This window comes from Xenopus tropicalis, chromosome 3, assembly GCF_000004195.4.
Source record: "Xenopus tropicalis strain Nigerian chromosome 3, UCB_Xtro_10.0, whole genome shotgun sequence".
Taxonomy (NCBI): Eukaryota; Metazoa; Chordata; class Amphibia; order Anura; family Pipidae; genus Xenopus; species Xenopus tropicalis.
Genome location: NC_030679.2, coordinates 79,070,974 through 79,098,220, shown reverse-complemented (window position 1 = coordinate 79,098,220; position 27,247 = coordinate 79,070,974). Strand labels below are relative to the sequence as shown.

Here is a 27,247-nt window from a genome sequence, read left to right as displayed (position 1 = left end):
CAAAGACACTCTTTGCACTGGGCAGTTGCAAAGTAAATGGCCCTTAAGTTGTGCTTAGAGGTCATTGTCCTTCTCTACATATTTTAGCCTGAGAGATCAAATTCTTCTACCTTTATCTTTCTCGTTTTTTCCATTGTTATATTCAAACAGATACAGTATTGAATTGGGGGGTGTCTAAAATATTTTTTATTCCATTGTATTTGTATACTCTATTTAGCCTTGGAGTGCTCCCACCTATTTTGGATGCTATTTCCCATGCTATTTATCCACAAAGCAACATTTTCACTACAATTCCAGCATGGTTTTCACTGAGCATGGATTTGCACCCACCACCATAGCATCTGGTACATTGAAATGCATGGAATTATGGGAGTGAATAAGGTAGGGGCGAGCCCCTGTAACTGACCAGATGTTAATGTATAGGACTTTTTTGTACTGAATTAAGGTTATCCTGCATTCAAAGATCCTAGTTTCATTTAGCCTTTTTATTATTTCATCTAGAACAGGGATGGAAGTTGTCTTCCACTTGGCTGCAATATCAAGATGAGTAGCTTTGGATCACAAGAGCTTGGCTATGTTTGTGAATTTGTTTCAATGTTTTGCCCAGTAGGATTGTGGTTATTTGTACAATCACAGAGTATCCTAAAAGAGACCTTTCGTTACTTCCATATAAATTGAACAATAGGACATTCCCAAAAAATATGGTGTAAAGTGCCTCCAGCATGTAGGTAGGCAAATTAAAAAAAGTTTATGTAAGTTGTCATGTGTACAGTATGATGCCCTAATTTGTAAATGTTCTTCCTTGTTCTGCCTGATACTATACAGTCTTTTTAGCATCGCTCCATATGGATTCCAATATTGGTTGTGAAAGGAGCCGATCTCAATTGGACATAAATGAATGTTGATTTTTCTGATTCATAAATATCTAAATATAAGTTAGGAAAACTCATATATATGATTTTATTGAATCACAGAAAAAAACACAAACTCAAAGATGAATAAATATGCCCCATATTTTTATCCTGTTAACATTGTTTTAGACTGACTTGCTGGACACCTGTAATTGATTCCTCCTTCATTACAGAATACTCCTCACATATAAAATAAATAACATATTAAATAATCTACTGCAACAAGAGGCCACACATAAAATGCCTTGATCTGTAAGCAGTGAATTCCTATTAACTATCTAATAAAATGCATTCACAAAAATGTACAAAAAATATAAAAAGGTCCAAATAATTCTGATCTTCTGGGAAGGCCAAATAATTCTGGTTATGAAAATGATTTCCTTTTTCTCTGTAATAAGATGTAATAAGATGGTACCATGTTTTTGATCCTAACTAAGCTGCACGAATCCTTATTGGCGGCAAAACATTCCTGCTGGATTTATTTCATGTTCAGTGTTCAGCTAATTATTAGCAGACTTTATTACAGAAAGACCCCTTATCCGGAAACCCCCGGGTCCCAAGCATTCTTGATAATAGATCCTATATCAGTAATACAAAGCACTCAGCACTGCCTGGGTTCAGCATTACTATATTCAGAAGCAGCGGGCACAACTGCAAGTTAGGGAGCATCATTCAGGGCCATCAGTCAGCATTTGAGCATGATGTGCTTGACATCACTTCCGTGACGTAGGTGTGTGTGACATTATGTCTATGCGTGATATCACACTCATAACATGGGGGGGGGTATGTATTAAGGTCCAGTGCCTAGGGCGGATGTAAATACAGCCCTGAGTCTACGAATCTGCAGATTTGTAATCCAGCACAAAATCTAGAGCGCAGATTAGTGGTAAAAATGGTAATGGTACATGTCTTTGTAAAAAAACAGGTTTTAGATATACATGACATTTGCAAAAGGAAAGTTCTCAAAAGTTTTTGAGAATTACCCTTTTTCTTTTTTCAATTCTGTCCAATGTTTAAAGCAATGCAGATGATTTCATACAAAGTCACACATTTTTATTACATCAACAATGAACTGTAATGCATCATTACTGTTTGTTTTATTCATTTTGGTCAGTTTAATGAGACCTTCCATAGACATTATTACTCACCCTTGCACTTACGTATGGAAATATTGGGTAAGATTTAATTGAATTAACATTTTATGAAAATTAATAGTTCAAGACATTGAATATGTGCCAACCAGTGTCCCATAGGCTCATCTGGATATTTCTTCCACTTGAAGTTATATCAGAATATGAGTTGTTACGCAGGTTTACCCTCAGCTTTACCTGAAAAAAAAAGAAATGGCAGCTTTGCAAATGTGAGTTACAAAAGCAAATGAAAGGGCTTGGAGAGAGAACTGGCTGAAGGACAGATTACAAAGAGTGGTGGTAAATGGAACATTTTCTAATTGGACCAGTGTGGTTAGTGGAGTACCGCAGGGGTCAGTCCTTGGACCTTTTTAATTAATGACCTGGAGGGGGGCATAGAAAACACTGTTTCTATTTTTGCTAACATTACTAAATTGTGCAAAACTGTAAGTGGCAAATTTCATTAAAGATACATTATTTCTCAGAGGATACTATGGGCAAAATTCATTTCAGTGATAAAAAGTTAATTCATGGTTCATCATGTGAAAACATGATGTATACAATAAACCCCACCATACATACCTTTTTCTTTTTTTGATCCTTTGACACAAAGTGCAATTGAACATGCCAAAAACATAATGCAACCAACACAAACGAACTGTATTGCAACAATCTCAATAGTCCTCATTGGATTAATCACTATGGCCTTAAAATCTTTAGCTGCATCATCAGTAATGAGGGATGTCTAAAAACAAGAAATAAACTGCAATAAGGGACATTGTGGCAAAAAAAATCTGGAATCTAATACTAGAATGAATGTATATTTTTATTTATATAGCATTACTTATGTACGCTGCACTGTACAACATAACAATAAATTAATAAACAAGCAGAGGGTCATTACAATAATAGATAAATAGAAAATAGGGGACTCAAGCAAAAAACTTTTCTAATAATTGTAAGACTCACTGACTGTTGGGAAGATTTTAAATGAAGTGATAAATATTGTTTTTACCCTAATATATATGGAAATACTGAAAGACAAAACAAAAAAGAGGCAAAACTGTGGAAACAAATAAAGGGAAATCTCTCTTTTGGAAGCATTTAAAGCACAGTGTAGTTCATATAGTTCATATACATTTCAGTGTTTGGTGCCAGTATTTTTCTGTTTTAGAAGATGTCGCAAAAGTGACCTGAAGGCCTTGATCCAACAATTGGGTCACAGTCACAAACGCAACTAAATTGTTTAACATGAGATAATGGCAAATAACACCACATGTATTTATTTATATATCCAAGCATTTTATTTATTAGCTCACCTCATTTAGCCATAGAACAGGGAACACAAAGCCTGACTGGAGTTTTGACATCACACTGAAAAAAAAATCACAAAATGAGACCATAAGGGGCAAATGTATTAATTTTCAAGGATGCATTTTTGCTGTGATTCATGCAAACTGAGTTTACTTTTGCACAGATTTTTTTCTGTGCCATGATAGCAGGTCAAATTAGTACAAAAATAACTTGTCCCTGAAAGCTGCTGACATGACATAAAAGTAAATGGAAATGTAAAGGCCTACAGGTAAGGGCGACTAAGTCAAGCTCCGCCCCAATCGCCCAACCCACCCCCCTTCATTCACTTACCTCCATTTAAAATACCATTCACAGCTCACCCCTTTGTGACTTGCACACCTAATCCCACCTTAGCGAGACAGCAGTACATCAACAAGCAGCAAGATTTGTTGTGCTGGACTAAGAGAATGGGCAAAACTAGGGGAATGCAGACAAAAGACATGTGTGCCCAGTGTCCCCACTACCAGGCACTTGCCTCTTCTGCATACCTCTAGTTTCAGCCATGGAAACCATGACCAGATACTCACTCTATTTTATTTGTTTGCTGAAACATCACATTGATCTGCAGTCTTTTGGCATAATGCAATGCATTTCCAGTTACCTGAAATAAAGGAATATATATATATGTATTTACTTATCTGTATGCCAATTGTTATTTTGTATGAATAGAACTGAAAATGTTTTAGCCTTAAGCAAAAATAAGCCTGTAAAAGAAAACAGCTTAGTGATGTCTATTTTCCTGGATTTTGTGTGATGTCATAACTTTTCATTTTTCATGAATTTTTCATTAATTAACATTTTCAACATCATCTATCATTATCTACCTGCACATTTGCTATGTATTTGCTTTTCTGATTTCAAATCTTATATAATCCAAGCTTGGCCAAACCAAATTTGTACCATTAAAACACATGACCTTAGACCAAGTGACTGCTGAAATTGCAAATTTTAATTTGCATGTGGAAAATTTCGGATTTGTTATGGTATTTTTCTAAATATGAAAAGATGTGGATTTGATTTCTTTCTAACTAACATCTTTGGTTTTTTTTTGTATAACCATGCATAGAAAAATAAGTGATATTTGATTCTTTTATATAACCACTTTGGTGCTAGAATCATTGTTATCAGTCATCTGAAGTACAATGCGAGTTCTACAGATGTACAAGAGCCTGCAAAGCAGCCTTTACTGCTACAAAGGAGCTTGTTTATATAAATGGTGCTAGAGGTTCTGATACAAACATACCTTATATATCATATTACACGCACAGTGCCTTCCAGTCTTCACAATTATTTCATTTCGATTCCCTCTAGTCTTTTGGGCTGAATATGCAGCGTCAGACTGGGGTATCTGGGACTGTGACCTTAAGAGCCCTTCTCCCAATATCTGCCCCTGTGCCCTCCCCCTCAGAGTGGCATCCCTTTTTCTCTCTTTCCTCCATCACTGCAATAGGGGAAGATGGGACAGGGGAGCCTTCCCAGTGTTCAGGAAGAGCAGACTTGGGTTGGCAGGGCCCATCAGATTTTTTTCTAAGTTTGTTAGCCAGTGCCATAAACCACATAATATTTGCTATCACTTTAGCAAACCTAAAAGATGTTTGCCCAAGATCAAATGCCACATGATTGGACCAGAAGAATGTGTGTTATTTTTCTACTGGTCTTAAAATCATAATATTCAGGGAACTCTAAATGGAGTTTTAACTTACAGGTTCAACATCAATGTAGCTCCTATGCTCATACTCATTGGGTTTCAGGCCTCCAACAGCATCCAGTAAGAACTGACTTCCATACAGGAAATGAGGAAGAGAAAGGAAAATTGGTTTTCCTAAAATAACATTAACAAATATTAGCGTGATTACATTTGATAGGTATATTATTTGTCAATACTGGCATATTGGCACACATTTCCAAAGCTGTCCTTGCTGCCCTTGCTTTTAGTAGTTCAATACCCATCAGTGTTCATATTTGAACCCTGGGTTCCCCATTCTAGTGTGCTTTATAGTTAAAAGGAACTACTTGGTAGTGATGAGCAAATTTGTTCCGTTTTGCTTCGGTGAAAAATTTGCAAAACAGTAAAATTTGTAAAACGGCGAAAAATCGCCAAAACATGTTTGACGCATGACTTTTTTGTCACGCTGGTCTTATTTTGTCACCTGCGTCAAGTGCGCCCATTTCTATGCGACCAAGCCCAATTTGATCCACAGCGAATTTTCGTGGAAGTTTCGCAAATCAATTCACCAATGCCGAAATGCGGAAATTTGCAGCTAATCCATACCTGGTGAAAAAATTTGCTCATCACTACATCTTGGAATACTTGGGTGATATAATTATTAAATTTGCTAGGCCACAAAAACAAAAAATAATTTTTTCCATTAATAGATTTTTTTTTCTCCATGATTATCTATGAAGAATCTCGAAAGGGTTCATCACAATTACATCAAGTCTGAGTAAAAAAGGAAACAGAATTTCTTAAAATGCTTTAATGCTGAAGATACACTTCCTTGGCATCATGGCAGGTTTTTGGTGATGTAATTTTGATTTCCACATTCAAGTTGTTTTTAGATATATCTCAATAAATCACATTAAAACATCATAATCTTGATTGTAAATAAATATCCCCTTGTTGTTGTAACAAAATTTGCTGACACAAATTTTTTCTGGAGGTCTTGAAATGTGTATAGTTTGCGGGTTAGGCCATCATAGTAGTCCTTGAGTTGTGTTAGGCCAATGTGTTTCCAAGGTTAAGCGTATAATTTTACCACACCCGGAGGGAAGCTTGGGTTTCCAAATACTGGGGCTAGCCTATATGGTTTCTGTATAAAATTGTTGTGGGCTTTTGTCTGTTTCCATATGGAGAGAGTAAATTTTATGGAGTTTAGGAGCTTTCCATTAATGTCTGGAGGTATATTTGTATTCCATAGTAGTGAGGAGATATTGTATGGCTGTACATTATCATTTTCTGTCGTCACCCATTTCCCACAATGTACCCTGTCCGACCATGCTGCAGCTTGTCGTAGGTGAGATGCCAGATAATATTTATGTATATCAGGGGCCCCTAGACCCCCGCACAAGATGAGGGTGCTTATGATTTTATGGGAAATTCTGTGTTTTTTAGAGCCCCAGATGAATTTTGTTATTCTCTTCTGTATCATTTTAAGTATGGGAAGAGGAACTTTTACTGGTAGTGTCTCAAAGTAGTAAAGAAGCCTAGGTAGAGTGAGCATCTTAACTGGCCATGATAGTGTGTAGGGATCACATTTGTTAAGATCTTTAAGTGTCTTGGTTATGAGGGGGGCATAGTTTTCTTTGTATAGGGAGGCATAATTGGGTGTGAGATGTATTCCAAGATATCTGATGAGTCTTTTTTCCATTTCCATTAAGTTTAAGTAGTTTTACCTGTGCCTGGGGTAAATTGATTGGTAATGCCTCTTACTTGTCTTGATTGACTTTATGATTGGATAGTTTGCTATATTTGTCTAGTACTGCATGTAGATTTGGGAGGGATATTAAGAGCTGCGTCAGGGTCAATAGTATGTCGTCTGCGAAGAGGGATGTTTTATACTACCTTCCTTTATATGGGATTCCTATTATGTCTGGTGATTTTCTAATTACTGCCGCTAATGGTTCTATTGTGAGAGCATAGATTAGGGGTGACAGGGGGCAGCCCTGCCTCGTCCCGTTGGCTATTTTTATGGGTTGAGACAGCCTTCCCTCAATTTTAACCGCTGCAGTTGGGCGTGAATACAATGCTGATACTGCTGTGCGGAAAGGGCCCTTGAGTCCCATTAAGTCTAGTATTGTATTCATATCCATCCAATTCAAGCGGTCAAATGCTTTTTCAGCATCTAAGCTTAGGACTAGAATTGTTGGCTATGTTGGCTATATCGATCAAGTCTATTACTTTTCTTGTGTTATCCCCTGCCTGTTGTCCTGTTATAAATCCCACTTGATCTTGGTCTATCAGATTGGGCATGTAATTAGTTAGTTGATTGGCTAATATTTTGCTGAGTATCTTTATGTCTGTATTTAATAGGGTAATTGGTCGATAGCTAGAGCAGGACTGGGGGTCTTTCCCCTCTTTTAAGAGTAGGGTAATATGTGAAAATAGCATTGAGTCAGGCAGTGCTGCCCCCTGTAATGTCAAATTAAGTATCTCTAATAGGTGGGGGCTTAAAGTGTCATAGAATGTTTTATAATATAAGTAGGTGAGGCCATCTGGGCCCGGAGCTTTTTTATTTGGGGGGAATTTAAGCATCTGTTTCAGTTCCTCATTTGTTATTGGCTCGTTGAGATGTGACAGTGCTTCCTTGGGGAATCTAGGGAGGGTGGCAGGGTTAAGGAAGTTTTTAAATGACTGTTTTATGGTTTGCGATGTTTTTGGCGGGAGCGGTGGTAGATTGTAGAGGGCATTGTAATAGTCTCGAAAAACTTCTGTTATCTGATCTCTAGTATATACTGTGGCTCCCTGTTTGTTGCGGATGGCTAGGATGGCTCTTTGTGTCTGTTGGTCCCGTAGTTTGCAGGCTAGAAGGGTGTGGGCTTTATTGCCATATTCGTAATACCTTTGACGTGTGTATGTAATTGCTTTTTCTGCTTGTCTAATGGATAGGTCCTTTAGTTGTGTTCTTAGTGAGGTAATTGTTGCTAATCTGGTTATGGTGGGTTTCTGGTTTTACTTATGTTCAGCTTTTTTCAACTGTTGGGTTAGGGTGATTCGGTGTTGAGTACCGTTTTTTTAGGTTTGTGGCAATTGCTATCAGCTCGCCTCTGACCCAGGCTTTATGAGCCTCCCAGATTATGAATGGTGATGATACTGAGTTTTTGTTTCTAGTGTAGAAATCTGTAAGGCCTGTCTCTATTTGGGATCTCGTTTGCTGATTAGTTAGGAGAGACTCGTTGAGTCTCCATTGATAGGGTTTGTGGGGGGCCGGTAGTATGTTTAGGGTGACTTCTACTGGAGCATGATCGGACCAGGTAATCTGGTGTACAGTCGCCTGTTTCAGCAGTGTCATTGTTTCATGATTTATCAGCATATAGTCTAGCCCTTGTTGGGATCCATGAGGGTGAGAGCAGAAAGTGTATGTCTTTTCCAAAGGATGGCATGTTCGCCATGCATCATATAGTCTATTTAATTGTATAATTTGTCTGAACTGTTTAGAACTCCTTTCTCGCTCTCCCCCTACTGGCCTCCCTGAGCGATCCATAGACAGTGAGTATATCAAGTTATAGTCCCCTCCTATCAGGAGGAGCGTATTTGGCTGGGTATGTATTTTTTGCAAAACTTTGTTTAGAAAGGATATCTGCTTTGTGTATGGGGCATAGAGGCATGTTATGATGATGTCTCTGGAATTGATTTTTACTTGCAGGATTATATAGCGCCCTTTCGGGTCTATATGAGTTTTATGAATTTGGATTGGGCAATTTTTGTGAATTAATATTGCTACTCCCGCTTTTTTAGTATCAGCGGATGCTAGGTATGAGGTTGGGTGAAGAAATCAATTTGGGGGAATCAGAGGCTCGGAAATGTGTCTCCTGTAGCATTAGTATATCAGCTTTGAGCCTGTGTGCCTCTTTAAAGAGCAGATAGCTGTTTAGACCCTGAACATTAAAAGTAACAATTTTAACCATGATTTATCATTAGACAATAGCTATTGTGTGCTTTCCCTCTGTTTTCAAATAGTAATAAGTAATAAGGACCCCCGGCTTCTGTAGATACAACATATTTACAAAAACAAAGATAAACCAAAAAAATAGTATTGCGTGGTTTTGCAAGGAAGAAATCAATGGAGCTTGGATGTTTTTCCAATTGGCTCCTGGTAAAGGGAGTACCATCCCTTTCGGTGGGGTGGCATGGGTAGGCATCTGATGGTAGTGGGTTATAATTCCGTACCATCCGGCAGAGAGCTCTCTGGTCAGTGTCTCTGTTTGGCATTTACCTGCGGATTAGACAATGGTAGTGGGGTTTCCCCTTTCAGGTCTGTCTTTGTACTTTTGGGGATGGGGAACCCTTTGCGGAGCTACTGGAGGACCATGGTGAGGCCTGGCGAGGTGGTATGTCTTGAGTCCACTCCGTTGAGCGAGAGGGAGCGGGTGTGGAGGCTCTAGGTGAGCTAGGGCGATCTTTCAGGCCCAGTCTTTTCAGGAGGGTTGTGCCTTCCGCTGGGTCTCTAATGGAGTATTGGGTGCCGTTGAGGATTGCAGTTAGGCGAAATGGAAATCCCCATCGGTAAGGGATTCAGTGTTCTCAGAGCGTAGTGGTGACCGGTCTGAGGGTCCTTCTTTTGGCTAAAGTGGTTGGGGATAGATCATTGAAGATCTGTAGGGTCGATCCCTTGTAGGGGATATTGTGCTGGTTTCGGGTTGCCATTATCACTTTGTCTTTTGCGTTAAAGTAGTGTAGTCGGAGGATAACTTCCCGAGGCTGTTTTAGACTGGTGGCCCTTGTTGATCGTGAGCGATGTGCTCTATCTAGGCACCATTCTTCAGTTGCCAGCTCTGGGATGGGGGATTGAAGTAGGGAAAGCAAGTATGCATTTAGTTCCTCAGGGCCTACCTCTTCCGGGATCCTGAGATTTTGTCTGCGCTCTCTGTTTTTGATATCCTCCTGCTGATATCGAAGTTGCTGAACTTCCTCCTTGAGGGTTCTGTTCTCTTCTACCAGTGAAGAGAGGTGTTGTGTGATCTCCTCAGTCGCGGTCTCCAGGTGTTCTGTGCGGTCATCTAGGTTTTGTACTCGCTCCCACAGTTCCTTAGTGGCCTCTGCAATAGAATCTTTTATGGTGGATTTAAGCTTATCATGTAGCCGTGTAAGCTGTGTCTCCAGTATGTCTGCCGTGACTGGTGTCGGCTGCTGTAAGGGTAATGCTTCCGTTATGGTGTCTTGCGATGGTTGTGACGCATCTTTTAGTAGGCCGTGGTCCGCAGTTGCTGCGGGTGCGGTTTTTACCGTGTAGCGGTCCATTGAGTCCTTTTGTTGAGAGTTGCCTCACTTCCCCATGTTAGGCGAGGTGTCTGCCGACTGATTATTTCCCCAGCGAGTGTTTTTTTAGGCTGTGGGTAGCTATTTTTGGGGATTTACCGGAGCTTCACTGCGGAGCTAAGTTACTGTGCGGCCATCTTGGATGCGTGCACACATGTGCCCCCCGGGTCTGTGCATTTTATACGTTATCGGTCACCCATGGATATTGTCAAATAGGCAATACATGCAATGAAATTATTGTTATCAGACTGAAATTTTCTAACCTGTCTGATCAACCGATTGCCATGGTATGAAAATTGTTGTACCATTGTCATAGCATTGTTTCGTACAATTATATTGGCACATGTATGGCTAGCTTTAGACTGAATAAGCAGACAAGAGGATAGACCAACTGTTGCAGAGAGGCCAAAGAGAGGCCAGAGCTATGACCCTGGTGCTTATCCAGAAGTAGAACAGAGGGAACTGTATTCCAAACAATCTAAGACCTTAAAGGGTTTGTGTGTAGTAAAAAATAGATTATAAGGGGGAAGATTTATTAATCATCTGTTGATATACACTTAAAAAGCTTTAGGTGCTTTATCTCTCTTGCATTTTTTAACATTTTATTTTATCATTTTTTCTTTAGTGTTTGTGCTTTTTAAAGACTAAATAGTTTATTGCCTAAATCTGGTGAGCATTGAACTTTTTTTAAAAAAAATGCATATTATGAGATTATGAGAGAAAGAAAAAACAATACATTAAGAACTCACTTAGTCTTTTTCACATTTAAAAATCCAAGCCTGACACATGAATACCAATACGTTCCCTAGATTCAGATGTAGATGATCAACTCATTTCTCTCATAGCAAAATTATTATTTAGTGTTTTTAGTTCTTGGATTTTCAACTGCTCACATTGGAGCACAGTGATATATTTTAGCCAGGTTCAGATAGCATTACCAGCACCTGTGACTATTCAAGGTCTAGATAAGCACACTAGAACCAGAACACTTCTCTAACTGACCTCAAGGGAGCAGATATACTACAAGGGACAATAAACACCCCTTTCTTCTTGCTCCATGTACAACAATTGGGGGCAGGTTGTTAAATTTTGCTGATCGTTTCACCATGATTTTTGATTATTTGGTTAAACTAATATCGTGAAAAATATAACCATTTATCAAAAATGCTTTTCCAAGCCCACGCTCTAAAGGATACTGTATATACTCGAGTATAAGCCTAGTTTTTCAGCACCCAAAATGTGCTGAAAAAGTCACCCTCGGCTTATACTCGAGTCGGGTGCCATGGGTCCCTCCAGACTAGCACCCTCTGTCCTTTGTGTGCAAATTAGGCCACCCGCAACCAGACCCTCCAGTGCCCTGGCCCGCTCCCAGTTAAGATACTTATTTCCCCTTATTTCGGGACTGCCACCAGTTTGCCAATGTGCAATAGCGTGTGGTAGTACTAATATTGTTTTTGTTAACCCTCTTCTCCACTTACAGAGCTAGTTTACTGTTTTTCTTTTAAATAAATATTTAAAAACATATACCCCACTGATGCCTCAATTAATGTAATTTTATTGGTATTTATTTTGATTATTGAAACTCAGCAGTAGCCGCTGCATTTCCCACCCTAGGCTTATACTCGAGTCAATAAGTTTTTCCAGTTTTCTTAGGTAAAATTAGGTACCTAGGCTTATATTCGGATCGGCTTATACTCGAGTATATACGGTATTTATAATTTCACTCATTTTACACTAAAGCACCTAGACCGTAAAAAAATTAACTATTCAGCTTTTTATGGCTTACTGTCTCGACAAGCTCTGAGCTCCAGAATTCCATCAGCAGTGCAATTTCTTGTAACTTTCATATCTTTGCAAAAACAGTGATTATCTGAGTTTTCAGCTGAGGATGCAAAAACTTCCTTTGGCACCACAAAACGATTCATCTTTATTCCCTTTAGGTCATATTCTTTTTCAAACACTCCATACAGAGACCTATTATTAGTAAAATAACATATAGTAAGTAACAAAAATATATTTGATAGCAGAGAAACAACCAGATTCTTTAGCATTTGACATCAAGGAGCTAAATTTTAAACTTTTCATTTGAATTATTATGTTTTTTTTATGGGGTACTGGGATTACCTATGGTGTTTTAGTCACTGCACTCAAAATACGGTATGTGCATTTGTGTTGAGGTTTGGAAAATACAGGTATAGGATCTATACCTGCAAAACACTGAGATGCTGCACAAGGGGTCACACCGAATACCGAGAGCACGATTCACTTGCTTTTGCTACATGCAGATATGTTATTGGATCTTTTTTTTTTTCAATAAATACATGATTAAATATAATTTTTGTTTCATTTGTTTAACTAGGTTTTCGTCATCTACTTTTAGGACTTGTATGAAAATCAGATGATGTTTTTAGGTCACGTTCAAGCGGCGAAATATATCGCGTGCAGCTGCACGCAACGGGAATTAACGCAAGAAAAAATAACGCTTGTTTTATCGCCCTTTAGTGAATCAACCCCTATATATCTGATCATGTTATTTCTTCTGATTAAGCATGGACATACCTGCAGGCATCGGGCGAAAAAAAGAAAAGATGATTTTTCTTTTTATTAAATGGAGAAAATAGGAAAGCATCTGCAAAAAAATATAAAATACCTTTTATCAAAATGATGCTATGTGTTCATGTTTTATTTGCATGCTTATATAATGTGCAGTGCAATTAACATAGATGTTCAAATAAAGGACTAGCACTGTCTATTTTTTACATACCTGTGCCATTAATCATGTTACAGTTGTCACCATTCCAATAAGAGAGCGACCTAGAAGAGAATATTCAGTTACCATAGTCCTTTAGCAACTTGCACCTAATATTATACAACACAGCACTGGGGTATACACTGGAAGTCTATTTCTTTATATATTCAGTTCTGAAAAACAAGTAGAGGCTCCTGAGTGAATTTAGAAAAAACCTGTATAATAAAGGGAGATGAAGAAGCGGTAAACACTCAAAGACATCCAGTTATACTTTTTATTTCTGTTAACTGTTTGGAAAGCTGGAATTTCAATATGTAATCAATATAGCAGGACAATTACAACAAGGCCTTCAGAATGTCTTCTTTCAATTCAAATTGATACATTTACATCGTTTTAATTTAAATGTATCCTTAATAAAATATTTTAGATATTCTCTGCAGTTATATACAGTATTTGACTTGAGAAATTAGTAGCCAGTGATAAATGTTTGCTACCGCAGGCAACTAATCTCTCCAAAATGCCTTTCCAACAGCAACAAAGGGATTCGCCAGTGGAAAGGACTATGCATCGATTCAGCTTTCCAAAGTCATGTGAAGTTTCCTGCAGTTTTTGCGACTTCAGAAAGCCAAACTAATGCATAGTCCTTTCCACTGGCGATTCCATTTGTTGCTGGTGGCATTTCGGAGAGATTAGTTGCCCACAGTGGCAGAGATTTATCGCAAGCGACTTATAGTATCTCTCCGTGGGGCATTAGCCTTAGTGCTGTGACACACGGGGAGATTAGTCGCCATGCAACAAATCTTCCTTGTTGAGGGTGACTAATCTCCCCAAATGCCATCCCACCAGCTAGAATGTAAATCGCTGGTGGGATGGCATACGTGGCGGCACAATTTGCAGAAGTCGCCGAAGTTTCCTCTCAAGGCATTTTAGCCAGTGGGATGGCATTGCGGGGAGATTAGTCGCCTGCGACAAGGGAGATTTGTTGCAGCGCGGCTAGTCTCCCCATGTGTCACAGCCTTTATGTGGGAGAGCGCGGCGCTGTGGAAGCAGATTCAGTGATAGAAGTAAGATAATAGCGTTGTAATTGTTTACCTTTCTCCCTTGTATCTCTCAATGACTGCAACTTTACTTATGTCATCCTTTCCATTATACACATTATAGGGACCATCAAGAGTTCCATTATACTGTGAGAGAAAAAAATACATTATGTAAGAATGTATTCAGGTTAATGTAAAAATTTTATTTATCTTGCATTTTCAATGCAAATTAAACTATAAATAAGCACATTTGCAGTTCCTGAAGGGACAATAGAAAATAGTTGTATGAGGCCGAGCTAATATACTGTATTATTATTATTACTACGATTCTGCAGCACTGTACAATAAATGGGTGTATACACGGAAGTGTTGTACTGGCCAAAACATTAACTCTTACTACAAACATGATCCATGAACTGGTTTCATTGTCCTTTGGAGTCATACAAGATTTTTTACCCCTCTAAGGCAAAAAGTAGATGGTTCAGAAAAGTGTTGCTCTTTCCTCTGGATTAACTAGATGTAAGGCAGGGCATACTTTGAAAAAACTCATCTACAATTCTGTTAATGTCTTTAAGAGGGGCTTGGATAAGTTCTTGAAAAAGCATAATATCCAAAGTTATTGTGATACTAAAATCTACAGTTAGTATTGATGTTGGTATATATGGTTTATGTATGTGAGTGTATAGATAGGTCAGTATAGGTTTATGTATGTGAGTGTATAGATAGGTCAGTATAGGTTTGTGTATGTGAGTGTATAGATAGGTCAGTATGGGTTTATGTATGTGAGTGTATAGATAGGTCAGTATAGGTTTATGTATGTGAGTGTATAGATAGGTCAGTATGGGTCTGTATGTGAGTGTATAGATAGGTCAGTATGGGTTTATGTATGTGATTGTATAGATAGGTCAGTATGGGTCTGTATGTGAGTGTATAGATAGGTCAGTATGGGTCTGTATGTGAGTTTATAGATAGGTCAGTATGGGTTTATATATGTGAGTGTATAGATAGGTCAGTATGGGTCTGTATGTGAGTGTATAGATAGGTCAGTATGGGTTTATGTATGTGATTGTATAGATAGGTCAGTATGGGTCTGTATGTGAGTGTATAGATAGGTCAGTATAGGTTTATGTATGTGAGTGTATAGATAGGTCAGTATGGGTTTATGTATGTGATTGTATAGATAGGTCAGTATGGGTTTATGTATGTGAGTGTATAGATAGGTCAGTATAGGTTTATGTATGTGAGTGTATAGATAGGTCAGTATAGGTTTATGTATGTGAGTGTATAGATAGGTCAGTATGGGTTTATGTATGTGAGTGTATAGATAGGTCAGTATAGGTTTATGTATGTGAGTGTATAGATAGGTCAGTATGGGTTTATGTATGTGAGTGTATAGATAGGTCAGTATGGGTTTATGTATGTGAGTGTATAGATAGGTCAGTATAGGTTTATGTATGTGAGTGTATAGATAGGTCAGTATGGGTTTATGTATGTGAGTGTATAGATAGGTCAGTATAGGTTTATGTATGTGAGTGTATAGATAGGTCAGTATGGGTTTATGTATGTGAGTGTATAGATAGGTCAGTATGGGTTTATGTATGTGAGTGTATAGATAGGTCAGTATAGGTTTATGTATGTGAGTGTATAGATAGGTCAGTATGGGTCTGTATGTGAGTGTATAGATAGGTCAGTATGGGTTTATGTATGTGAGTGTATAGATAGGTCAGTATGGGTTTATGTATGTGAGTGTATAGATAGGTCAGTATAGGTTTATGTATGCGAGTGTATAGATAGGTCAGTATGGGTTTGTATGTGAGTGTATAGATAGGTCAGTATGGGTTTATGTATGTGATTGTATAGATAGGTCAGTATGGGTCTGTATGTGAGTTTATAGATAGGTCAGTATGGGTCTGTATGTGAGTGTATAGATAGGTCAGTATGGGTTTATGTATGTGATTGTATAGATAGGTCAGTATGGGTTTATGTATGTGATTGTATAGATAGGTCAGTATGGGTCTGTATGTGAGTGTATAGATAGGTCAGTATGGGTTTATGTATGTGATTGTATAGATAGGTCAGTATGGGTCTGTATGTGAGTGTATAGATAGGTCAGTATGGGTCTGTATGTGAGTGTATAGATAGGTCAGTATGGGTTTATGTATGTGAGTGTATAGATAGGTCAGTATGGGTTTATGTATGTGAGTGTATAGATAGGTCAGTATGGGTTTATGTATGTGAGTGTATAGATAGGTCAGTATGGGTTTATGTATGTGAGTGGATAGATAGGTCAGTATGGGTTTATGTATGTGAGTGTATAGATAGGTCAGTATGGGTTTATGTATGTGAGTGTATAGATAGGTCAGTATGGGTTTATGTATGTGAGTGGATAGATAGGTCAGTATGGGTTTATGTATGTGAGTGTATAGATAGGTCAGTATGGGTTTATGTATGTGAGTGTATAGATAGGTCAGTATAGGTTTATGTATGTGAGTGTATAGATAGGTCAGTATAGGTTTATGTATGTGAGTGTATAGATAGGTCAGTATGGGTTTATGTATGTGAGTGTATAGATAGGTCAGTATGGGTTTATGTATGTGAGTGTATAGATAGGTCAGTATAGGTTTATGTATGTGAGTGTATAGATAGGTCAGTATGGGTTCATGTATGTGAGTGTATAGATAGGTCAGTATGGGTTTATGTATGTGAGTGTATAGATAGGTCAGTATGGGTTTATATATGTGGGTGTATAGATAGGTCAATATAGGTTTTTGTGTGCTGGGTTTACTTGGAAGGGTTGAACATGATTGACTCTGGTCTTTTTTCAACCCTATGTAACTATGTAACTATGATGCAACATAAAATAAGACCGCAAGAGATAGACAAATCCTATATAGCCATCCGGCAGCATGCTGGAGTGGGGTCACAAACAAACATTTTTGTTTGTTGAAGGAAGTTTAAAAAAAGTAATACATAAGGATCATGGTAGCAGCAATAAAGATGGAATACAGGTTGGGCAGAAGGGATAAAAAGAGAGTGGTATGAATTCCCATTTTAACAGGTGAGCTTCGTAAGGCCAAGCCCAAAATAGACAAACTTTTCATTTGTGCTCTAGGTTTTAACCAACAATTATTTGGCTATGCAGAATAAAAGTAAAACCACTCAAACTTCATGTTTTCTCAATAAATTTAAATATGTAAAGAATGCCTGTAGATTGCCGCTCCCCGTTTATACATACCGGGTAGAATACTCCAGTGGTTGTATCGATGTCAGGGAATGGTATTTGTTCTAAGAAAGGATCGTTGTAACCCCATAGTAGTTCCTTGACAGTTCTGACTTGGAATAAGGAGGAGCTTGAATTTGTAATAGCGGTGTTAAGCATTTCGTGATAGTCTGGAAACATATCAGGTGTTGACTAAAGTAGTAGCAGAGAATGTTAGGTATTATTCACCAGTTAAAAGCTTAACAGTAATGTTAACAATGCTGGGCTGCGGTTGTATATATTAGTTGGTGCTAGTTCTACTGGTTAGTTACATGGGCGTCCGCAGAAAATTTTCCAAGGGGGGGCAAGTAAGCTAGCATCATCCTGCAACAGACAAATATATATATATATATACATATACATGATGTAAACTCTCACTGGGTGCCAGACTGGAGCGGCTTTCAGGAGGTCGTGATGTCACAGTCACGTGACCAGAATGTGGGCAGGGACAGTTTGAAGTCACTTAGGGGCGTGTCCAGCGCCTGTACCTGCTAGGGAAAAGCCCGACTCCCCACAGTGCCACATGAGAAACGGGGAGAGGAGTTGAGGTGAAGGTTGTAGTAATAGGGGGCATGGACGGTGCAGATGTGTACAGATAGAGGGGCTGCGAGTGGAGCTGCGCTTACGGAACTGGGGTGGGTGTGAGGGTCGTACTGAGCGGCTACAGGAGCTACAGAAAGGGCTTCAGGGAGCGGCCGGTGTGATGCGTCCAGTTGTGCGGCCGGAGGCGGGGCACCCTTTCATTTGTTTGGGATTTGGGGGGGAGGCATGGGAGTGTGTATGTGTAGGAATGCTTGGGGTGGGCAGGCTCTCTCTTAGCGGGGCAAATGGATAGGAGCAGCGATAGTGCTGCACATGTACATGTAGACAGAGGGCAACTGGAGTAGAACAGTATATAGTGTTGCACATATGTAATATAACTAATAATATCCCGGGATCGCCTCTAAAATTACAGTCCTGTGTTTGGACTCACTGGCCAGTTCCAACCTGTATGGAAACAACATCGGTGCGGGAAACATTCACAGGAGACAGTGGTTTATTTTATGAGGGTTGAGCAGCTGCACTCAAACCCAACATAACTCCTCAGACAGCTGCCGCTGGACTGTCTGCCGGCCGTAGGTGGCGCTGCTATCAGGTGGCACTGCCTCTGATGTCACCAGTGGGAAGTGCCGGGGAGATGCTGCAGCCGGCAAGTCAGAAGTCCGACTGAGGTTTTTTTTGCTACTTTTCCAGGGGGGGGGCAAGTGCCCCCTCTTGCCCCCTTCTGTGGACGCCCATGGTTAGTTAGTGAAAGCAATCCTTAATCTATTAACAATGTACAGATGTTAATGACTAAAGAAAGCAAAGTCAATACCAAGCTGGTTGCAGAGATATAGAGAAACTTGACTGGCCTGCACAGACCCCTGACCTGAATTAAGGTGGCCATACATGAGCAGATTTCAGCTGCCAATTCATGTCCTTCTGATCGATCAGTTGCTTATCTGCAGGCCTACCCAAAAACTGAGCAGATCTTAATCGGGCAGGTTTAATTTACCCCTTGGTCCAACGGCCCATATACCCGCCATTTCAATTCATTGAATCGTTTGGCCATAGGTGGGGCATATGAGAAGAAGGTCCACTTGTTTGGTGACCTCACCAAACAATCGGATCTTAAGATGTATGGGCACCTTTAGATCAAGGCTTGATCACACCACAATATGCCCAACCCCATTAATGCTGAATGGAAGCAAATCCCACCAACAATAATTCAGCATCTAGAAGAGTAGTGGCAATTAAAGTAGCAAAAGGAGGATTGACTTCATTTTAGTGCCCATGGGCCTATTTAACTTTGTCTTTTTAACTCCTTTGATCCCAGGCACACCCCAGCTCACTCTAATTTCTGACTCCTTCTAGAACACCTCACATTCATTTATTTAGAGTGTGAAAAGGTAAATTCTTACAAAAACATTTAATAAACTTTCACTTCCAGATATGTATAATAATGCAAATTGTTTTATTTGTTATAGGTGTATTATCAGTCCCCTACACATTTAAAGGTTATTATGCTAACAGGAAGAATCCCAAGGAAAAACTGCAGTCTACTTAGTTGTGAAAATAAAGTAGGAAACAAAATTAATATATAATTAAGAAGTTATAAAACTACTTTAATAACTAAAATGTGTCTTAATATGTATTTCTGCTCTACTGCATTTACTGTAGACATGAAAATAGAAAATGATTTACTCACAGCAACAGCAACGTTCAGAACGGTGTGAGTGTCTTCCTCAGACCCAACTGACATGTGTCTCTGAAAAATGGCATCATTATACTGCAAGTAAGACATAGTGAAATTTTCATGCTGTGTAATGCCAAGCTTAGGTATGCGACGTACACTATGGAAAATAAATAGGAAAAAGAAATAAATGTTAAAGGACATGTCAACCCCAAACCCCACAGGTGGCATTTTGTACTTAGTGTTCTTGCCAGTGCTTGCCACATTGTGGGTAACAAATATGAGTCTCTAAACAAATCATTTTTTTAATTTTAACAACAGATTCCTTTCACGAGCTGTAATCATGAGCATCTAAACATGAACATTGCATTCAACTGCAAGCCAGATACTTCAACGTGAACATTTTACATTTTTAATACGTCATTGTGGTTTTGTGAGTTCAACATGCATTCCTACTTTTTAATATATTCTACATGCACTTCAGATATGTACAAATGCAATATGTATTGTGAATACATATTACCACCAGAGTTATGCATGTTTAAACACAGCACCTCTCAGACATGGAGGAGCATTACTTGCACTTGTCAAATAAAAGCTATATAAAAGTCTTATTAATTTTCAGAATTCATATTTGTTTACTTTGTCTTTCATTTTGATGAGCTAGTTCCGGTTAATTATTTTTCAGGCCATATGTCAGGTTTAGCTAAAATGTAAATCTGTACAGCAGATTTATCAAAATGTGAGTTTAGAGCTTATTCCATAAAAACTCACTGACGTTCAATTCATTTTTATGGGATTTTTAGAAGTGTATTTAGCAAATAGTGAACTCTATCTTTCAACCATTGATAAATATGCTTCTAAAATCCGATAGGGTTGAACAGAACATGGGTGAGGTTTTATGTATTAAACTCTAAACTTACATTTTGATAAATCTGCCCCTAAGTCTCTTTAATTTCCTTGCTACACTGCTTTCTTCTAAAGCCTGCATTTTTCTGTAAGATTGAAAAATAAATCTAGTGCAAAACAATGTCTCCATAAATATGAAAAAGCTTTGAGTAGAACCTTTAGCCTTGCATTTAGGAGTATGTTTAGTGCCATTTATATAGTACCTGTTGTTGTAAAGCAGACAAAGGCCTTGTTGTTTCCAAGTCATTATTATTACTGTGGAAACAAGCTGCCTGCAACCACACTGTTTTATATTGAGACACAAACTAACTGCAGGTTGGTAGCCAGCAAATTGATGCTTGGCCCCAGCACCAGAACAGACTGCAATCTACCTGAGAGAAGGTTTATAACATGTATATGTGGGCAGTGGCAGAATATAATTTACCATTTAGTATTGAACAAATTACTCTTGCATATAAATTAAAATGATCATTTTATAATCAAACATACAGTGAATTATAATTTTATGTGCAAATATTCCCTCTTGATACTGTTATGTATGCATTGTCACAATATGTGTTGTTAGTGGTGTAACCATTATGTAAGTGAGTTATGAATCAAGTTCCATCACTATTAACACCAGGGTCGAACTGGGGGGTGAAGGGCCCACCGGGGCTCCCGCCCCAGGGGCCCTGCAGGTGCCCCCTCCGGCCGCATCCCCTAAGTCTCTCCCCCCCCCACAGGGGCCCCCCCTAACCCTACCTTGCAGCGCCCCCCCACCCGACATCCTCCCCAGAGTGCACGTAATTTAATGCGTTGGGGGGAGCGGTCGGGCAGAGGGAGCGCAGCAAGGGTCGGGGCTGGGCCGCCGGGGCCCACCGGGATTTTTCCCGGTGTCCCAGCGGCCCAGTCCGACCCTGATTAACACCAATGATCTGTTCTGTAATTGTATTTAATAAACAATGTCAATATAAGTAAAACTGGGTTGGAGATGTGTTTGTTAAAGTTCTGAGCATCTTACTTATATTTGTCCTTCTGCTCTGATGCTTAAAGCCTTTCATTCCTCTGCTGTTTCCACCCTTATTCAGGTTCCCACTCTTCCTGCTTTCCGTTTTCTTGTGCCCTTCTTAATGTCCGTTCCTTAACTAACAAAGCTACGCTGATCCATGATCTGTTCTGCTCTAAACCATTTCATCTCTTTGCACTAACAGAAACCTGGCTTTTGCAGAATGACACCGCCACTGAAGCTGCACTCTCTCATGTCCGTCTGTCTTTCTCCCACACCCCCCGGACCACTGGATGCGGTGGGGGAGTTGGAATTCTCCTCTCCTCCCGTTGTCGGTTCGCATCTATTCCTATTCCTCCAGCTTTTTCGTTTAACTCATTTGAGGTGCATGCTATTCAGATCTTCCATCCTCTCTCTGTACGGATGGCTGTCATTTACAGGCCCCCGTCAGCCTCCTCCCCTGCTACCTTTCTCTCTGACTTTGAAACCTGGCTATCTTTTTTCCTCTGTACTGACAGCCATGCAATCATCCTTGGGGATTTCAACTCCCACATTGATGATCCCTCGCAACCCTGGCCCTCAGATTTTCTCCGCCTAACCTCCTCCTTTGAACTCCAGCAGTGGACAAACACTACGACTCAAAAGGATGGCCACTTTCTGGATTTAGTCTTTACCAAAAATCTGTCCCTCTCTGATTTTAACAGTGTCCCCTTCCCCTTAGTCAATGGTGGAGGCTAGTATGCTGTTGTACTCACTAACCAGGGTATCAGGGTCAGACATCTCGTTAAAGGAGGAGAGACTGGACCTGAAAGAGTGAGCTAAGGCTGGGAGGTCTATGTCACGTGTATTTTGAATTAATACAGTGGGGGAAGGAGCAGGCTGGGAAGGAGAGTGGGAGACAGAAAATGCACCCCTTCAGCCTAACCGTACTCGGGCTCAAAACCCATGCCCCTGGCTGAATGTGCACTACTAATACAAACCAGTTCCTCCTTCCTCAAACCCCTTCTGCATGTCTTAGCTCTTTTGGTCCCATAACTGTCTCCGAAGTCTCATGACTTCTATTGTCAGCTCCGCTCACCACTTGCTCTCTTGACCCTATGCCTTCTTCTCTGCTTAAACACTGTACTGCTGAACTTACTCCAGCTCTTACTCACATCTTCAACTCTTCTCTGACTTCTGGAATTTTCCCCTCTTCCTTAAAAAGGCCATGCTCGACCCGTCCTGCCTCTCTAACTACCGTCCTGTCTCGCTTCTACCGTTTGCCTCCAAAATCTTAGAGCATATTGTCTTCTCCCGTATAACTAACTTCCTTAACACCCATAATTTATTGGACCCGCTGCAATCTGTTTTTCAGTCTGCGCACTCTACCTAGACGGAGTTGTGTAGAGTTACAAATGATCTTCAGGTTGCCAAAGCCAAAGGTCACTTTCCTATACTAATGCTCCTCGATCTATCAGTTGCGTTTGATACGGTCGACCACTCCCTCCTGATGCAAATTCTGCATTCAATTGGTATCCGTAGTCAGGCTGCATCCTGGATTTCTTCTTATCTCTCTAACCGTTCATTCACTGTCTCCTATGCTAATAAAACCTCATCCCCAGTTCCTCTTAATGTGGGGGTACCCCAAGGCTCTGTACTTGGGCCGTTGTTGTTCTCCCTCTACACACTGTCTTTGGGAGATCTTATACGTTCATTTGGCATTAAATATCATCTGTATGCTAATGATATCCAAATTTATTTGTCGACCCCTTCATTAACAGTTGAAACTGAGACTCAAATCTCTAACTGCCTCCTAGGTATAGGATGAACCAAAGCCACCTCAAACTAAACCTAACAAAAACTGAACTAATGATCTTTCTGCCTAAGCCTGGTCCTACTCCCCCCCCCTTTACTATCTCTATTGATGGCACCCTCATCAACCCTGTCGATTCAGCGTGTTGTTTGGGGGTGATCTTTGACTCCCGTCTCTCCTTCTCTGACCATATTAACACCACTGTCAAAACCTGTCACTTTTTCTTATGCAATATTGCCAAAATCCGTCCCTTTCTTTCTACTGCAACAGCTAAATATATCCAAATATCATTCATTAACAGTTCAAACTGAGACTCAAATCTCTAACTGCCTTCTAGCAGTCTCCCATTCAATGAACCAACGTCACCTCAAACTGAACCTAACAAAAACTGAACTGATCATCTTTCCTCCTAAGCCTGGTCCTACACCCCCCCTTTACCATCTCTATTGATGGCATGCTCATTAACCCTGTCAACTCAGCACGTTGCTTGGGGGTGATCTTTGACTTTCTTACGCAATATTCCCAAAATCTGTCCCTTTCTTTCAACTGTAACAGCTAGGCTGCTCATGCATGCTCTCATTCTATCCCGACTTGACTACTGTAACCTGCTACTAACCAGCCTCCCTAACTCCCATCTTTCCCCCCTACAGTCTATATTAAATACTGCTGACAGAATTCTCCTCCTCTCATCCAGGAGAGTTCAGGCCCCTCCCCTGCTAAAGTCCTTATGGTGGCTTCCTATTAAACAAAGAATATCTTATAAACTCCTTCTCTTAACCTTCAAAGCCCTCCATTCCTCTGCTCCTCACTACATCTCCTCTCTTGTGTCTCCGTACATTCCTGGCTGACTCCTTCGTTCCTCGCAGAGCAATCGTTTGGTTGCACCCCCCACTACTATTGCTGTTTCCCGCCTTAAACCTTTCTGCCTTGCTGCCCCTTACATTTGGAATGCCCTCCCTGATTTCCTCCGGAGAGAATCCTCCCTCAGTCTTTTTAAAACTAAACTTAAAGACTACCTTTTGGAGCACTCACCCAGCACCTGATCTGGGAAATAGCACTTATATTGTAGTGTCACCCACTGTGACCTACAGCACTTATATTTGCCTATTTGTGTCTGTAAGTTACCCTCCCATATAGATTGTAAGCTCTACAGGGACATCCATCCACTTGTGTCTTTGACTCTTAACTTATTGCAACTGTATCTTGTATTTATTTGTATTTATTGTTATACTGTGTATTTATCTATTATTAGCTTAATAACCCCCTGTTTGTATTAATGTATTCTACTGTACAGCGCTGCGTACATAAGTAGTGCTTTATAAATAAAGTTATACATACATACATACATACATACATACTTGATTGATTTCCTTACTTTCCTTTGAATTAAACTTCTTTAGGATATAACAGATACACCTTTACAATTACCATTCGATCAGGAATGTATGTGTATTCTGTGACTGGTTACTATAGTGATGATTGTGGACTCAGCCAGACCCCTAAACAACCTGCATAGGGATACAAGTATAATAATATTTGGGGCCACTACATAGAGGTACAGCTTAATTGGTATGTATTAAAGGACCGGTAACACCAGATATGATGTACTGTTGCCCTGCCCTGCACAAGTTGTGTGTTTGTTTCAGAATCCCTACTATAGTTTATATAAACAATGCTGCAGTCCAGCCATGGGGGTTGCTATTCAAGCTGGAAAAAAGGAGAAAAGGCACAGGTTACATAGAAGATAACAGATAAGCTCTGTATAATACAACGGGAATCTACAAAACCTATTTGTTATCTGCCATGTACCCTGTGGCATTTAGCCCTATTTCAGTGTAAATAGCTACCCCATAGCTACACAGCAGCTTATTTATATAAACTATAGTAGTGTTATTGAAGCAATCACACAGGTTTTAACAGTGCAGGGCAACAGTACATATTATATTAATTACATTGATACAATTTCATTTCTTGGTGTTACTGTTTCTTTAACTCTGACTTTTGTTTAAGCTTAGAATTTGTCCTTTAGTTATGAGAGGAGGGCAGCAGAACTCAATGCTTACATACTCCTCTATGACGTCTTAACCCGACATGATGTGCAGTTAGTTAAAGTAAAAGAGCATGTACTTACAGATAGGTATAAGGTCCCTTTTGCTGGAGCTCTGGTTTGCCGCCATTTATTATATCATTAGGGTTTCTGACATGATATATCCAAAAAGATCTGTAAACAGGACTTCTTGGCAGTACCCAGTTATCAAAGGCAGCGGTACCTTCTTCAATGACAGATGTCTATTAACAAACAGATGTTACTAACTATGTAATGTTATCCAGTATGGCTAAATAGAAAAATACATGACAATGATAACCTTAATAATTCTAAAATGGTTTGTGTATAATACTTACAAATCAAAGCAATACAGATACATATGTCCAAAACATGCTATTATAAGGAATCCTGAAAGGTTGCAGAATTCTGTTGCGTGGTACCTACTAGTCAGATGTGACTGTATCTACAATGCATATTGTGTTGCATGTACTGTTGGGCTTTATAGTGCATTACAGTGAAATGTACAGCTGTTTAGCTCGGTTTTGTCTAGCCAAATGGTTACAGTAGCGAAGGTAATAATTCATTAGTAGGCAACCTATTCCCTTTAGGTCAGACATGAGGAATGCAAAGGAATCAAAATATTATAATTCATTTTGAATTGTCCTTATAAAAAAAGATGTTTATTATTGAAGTGCTGCACTCTGAACTGGAACTGTGTACTACATGTGTTCCTAAGACAAAACAAATCTTTTGGACAAAAGAAAAAGACCTGGAGCTACTTATCAAGGCATTAAATTAATCTCTATCTGTTTTCCACTTTTTTTAAACTGATATATATATATATATTATCTGGCACAAAATTTGCCACATTTCCACCCAATACAAAGCAAAGCATGAAAGTAGTTTGGGTGATATTGTTTTTGTTTTTTTTTTATTATTATTAAGGAGCAAAATGACATATAAACATTTTGCAACACACGTTTAGCCAATATTAACACTAGTGATGAGCGAATCTGTTCCATTTTGATTCTCCATAAAATTCACTGTGGAAAAATTTGTGAAACGTGGCTACCGCACATCTTTTTTGACTCATACGACTTTTTTGACGCAACCGCAATTTTTTTTATATGACCACAACTTTTTTGATGCGTCAGCAACTTTTTTTACGCAACTGCAACTTTTTCCTCCCTTTTTTTGCATCAAATTTTTCAGCCATCACCCCTAGCAATATGGCTATAATCACAATTTTGTTAATTTATATGTGTATAAGTAAATGAGACCAAACAAAAGAGGAATCAGTACAAGGAATACAATATATATGGACTATAATACTATGCAATACCATTATACTGTACCTTTGTGACTGCTTCATGATTGAGTATATTATTCACAGGAAACAAAACTATGCCAACAACAGCAAACAATCCTCCAATGACAGTGCCAGCAATAAGCCAGCTTTTGCTGCACCTGCAGCTGCATTTGCATCCCATGGTGGCTGTTGTGCCGACAGCTCTAATGTTCTGGGCTGCGGGAGTAGCTTGCAGTTTCTTATATATCTGTGTTTAAGCAGTGGCTGCAAATGCTGATGTCACTGGTAGTAGCACTGATAAACGTAAAGGAAACCTATTCATCATTAAAGATCAAAGTACAAGTAATATTATCCTACAGATAAGATAATTCAACAAATATACTATAGTGCAGTCATAGCTGCTCTGAAAAAAGAAAAATGGCATTCAAGTCAGTAATATTTGCTTTCATGTATAACATTCCTTATTTTTGGTTTCAATGGAATACCTAATTTTTACAAATGGATTTGGTTAAACACCAAACCTATTGAACTAGAATTTGTCCTCTTAAATTTTTCATGATATTTATATATTTGATTGA

General features: G+C 39.3%; 1 protein-coding gene across 1 annotated transcript; it reads right to left on the bottom strand.

Annotated features, from left to right (window-relative positions):
- Window positions 1-1,399: 1,399 nt before the first annotated feature.
- Window positions 1,400-26,968, bottom strand: cd36l (CD36 molecule (thrombospondin receptor)-like). Its single transcript, XM_002933097.5, has 13 exons — window positions 26,716-26,968; window positions 25,445-25,602; window positions 19,643-19,787; window positions 17,392-17,568; window positions 14,212-14,303; window positions 13,135-13,184; window positions 12,930-12,999; window positions 12,157-12,344; window positions 5,098-5,216; window positions 3,922-3,995; window positions 3,361-3,415; window positions 2,624-2,786; window positions 1,400-2,239 (listed from the first exon to the last, which is right to left on the bottom strand). The coding sequence occupies exons 1-13, from the start codon at window positions 26,848-26,850 to the stop codon at window positions 2,214-2,216; spliced, it is 1,452 nt and encodes a 483-aa protein (XP_002933143.3). The 5' UTR covers window positions 26,851-26,968; the 3' UTR covers window positions 1,400-2,213.
- Window positions 26,969-27,247: the final 279 nt, after the last annotated feature.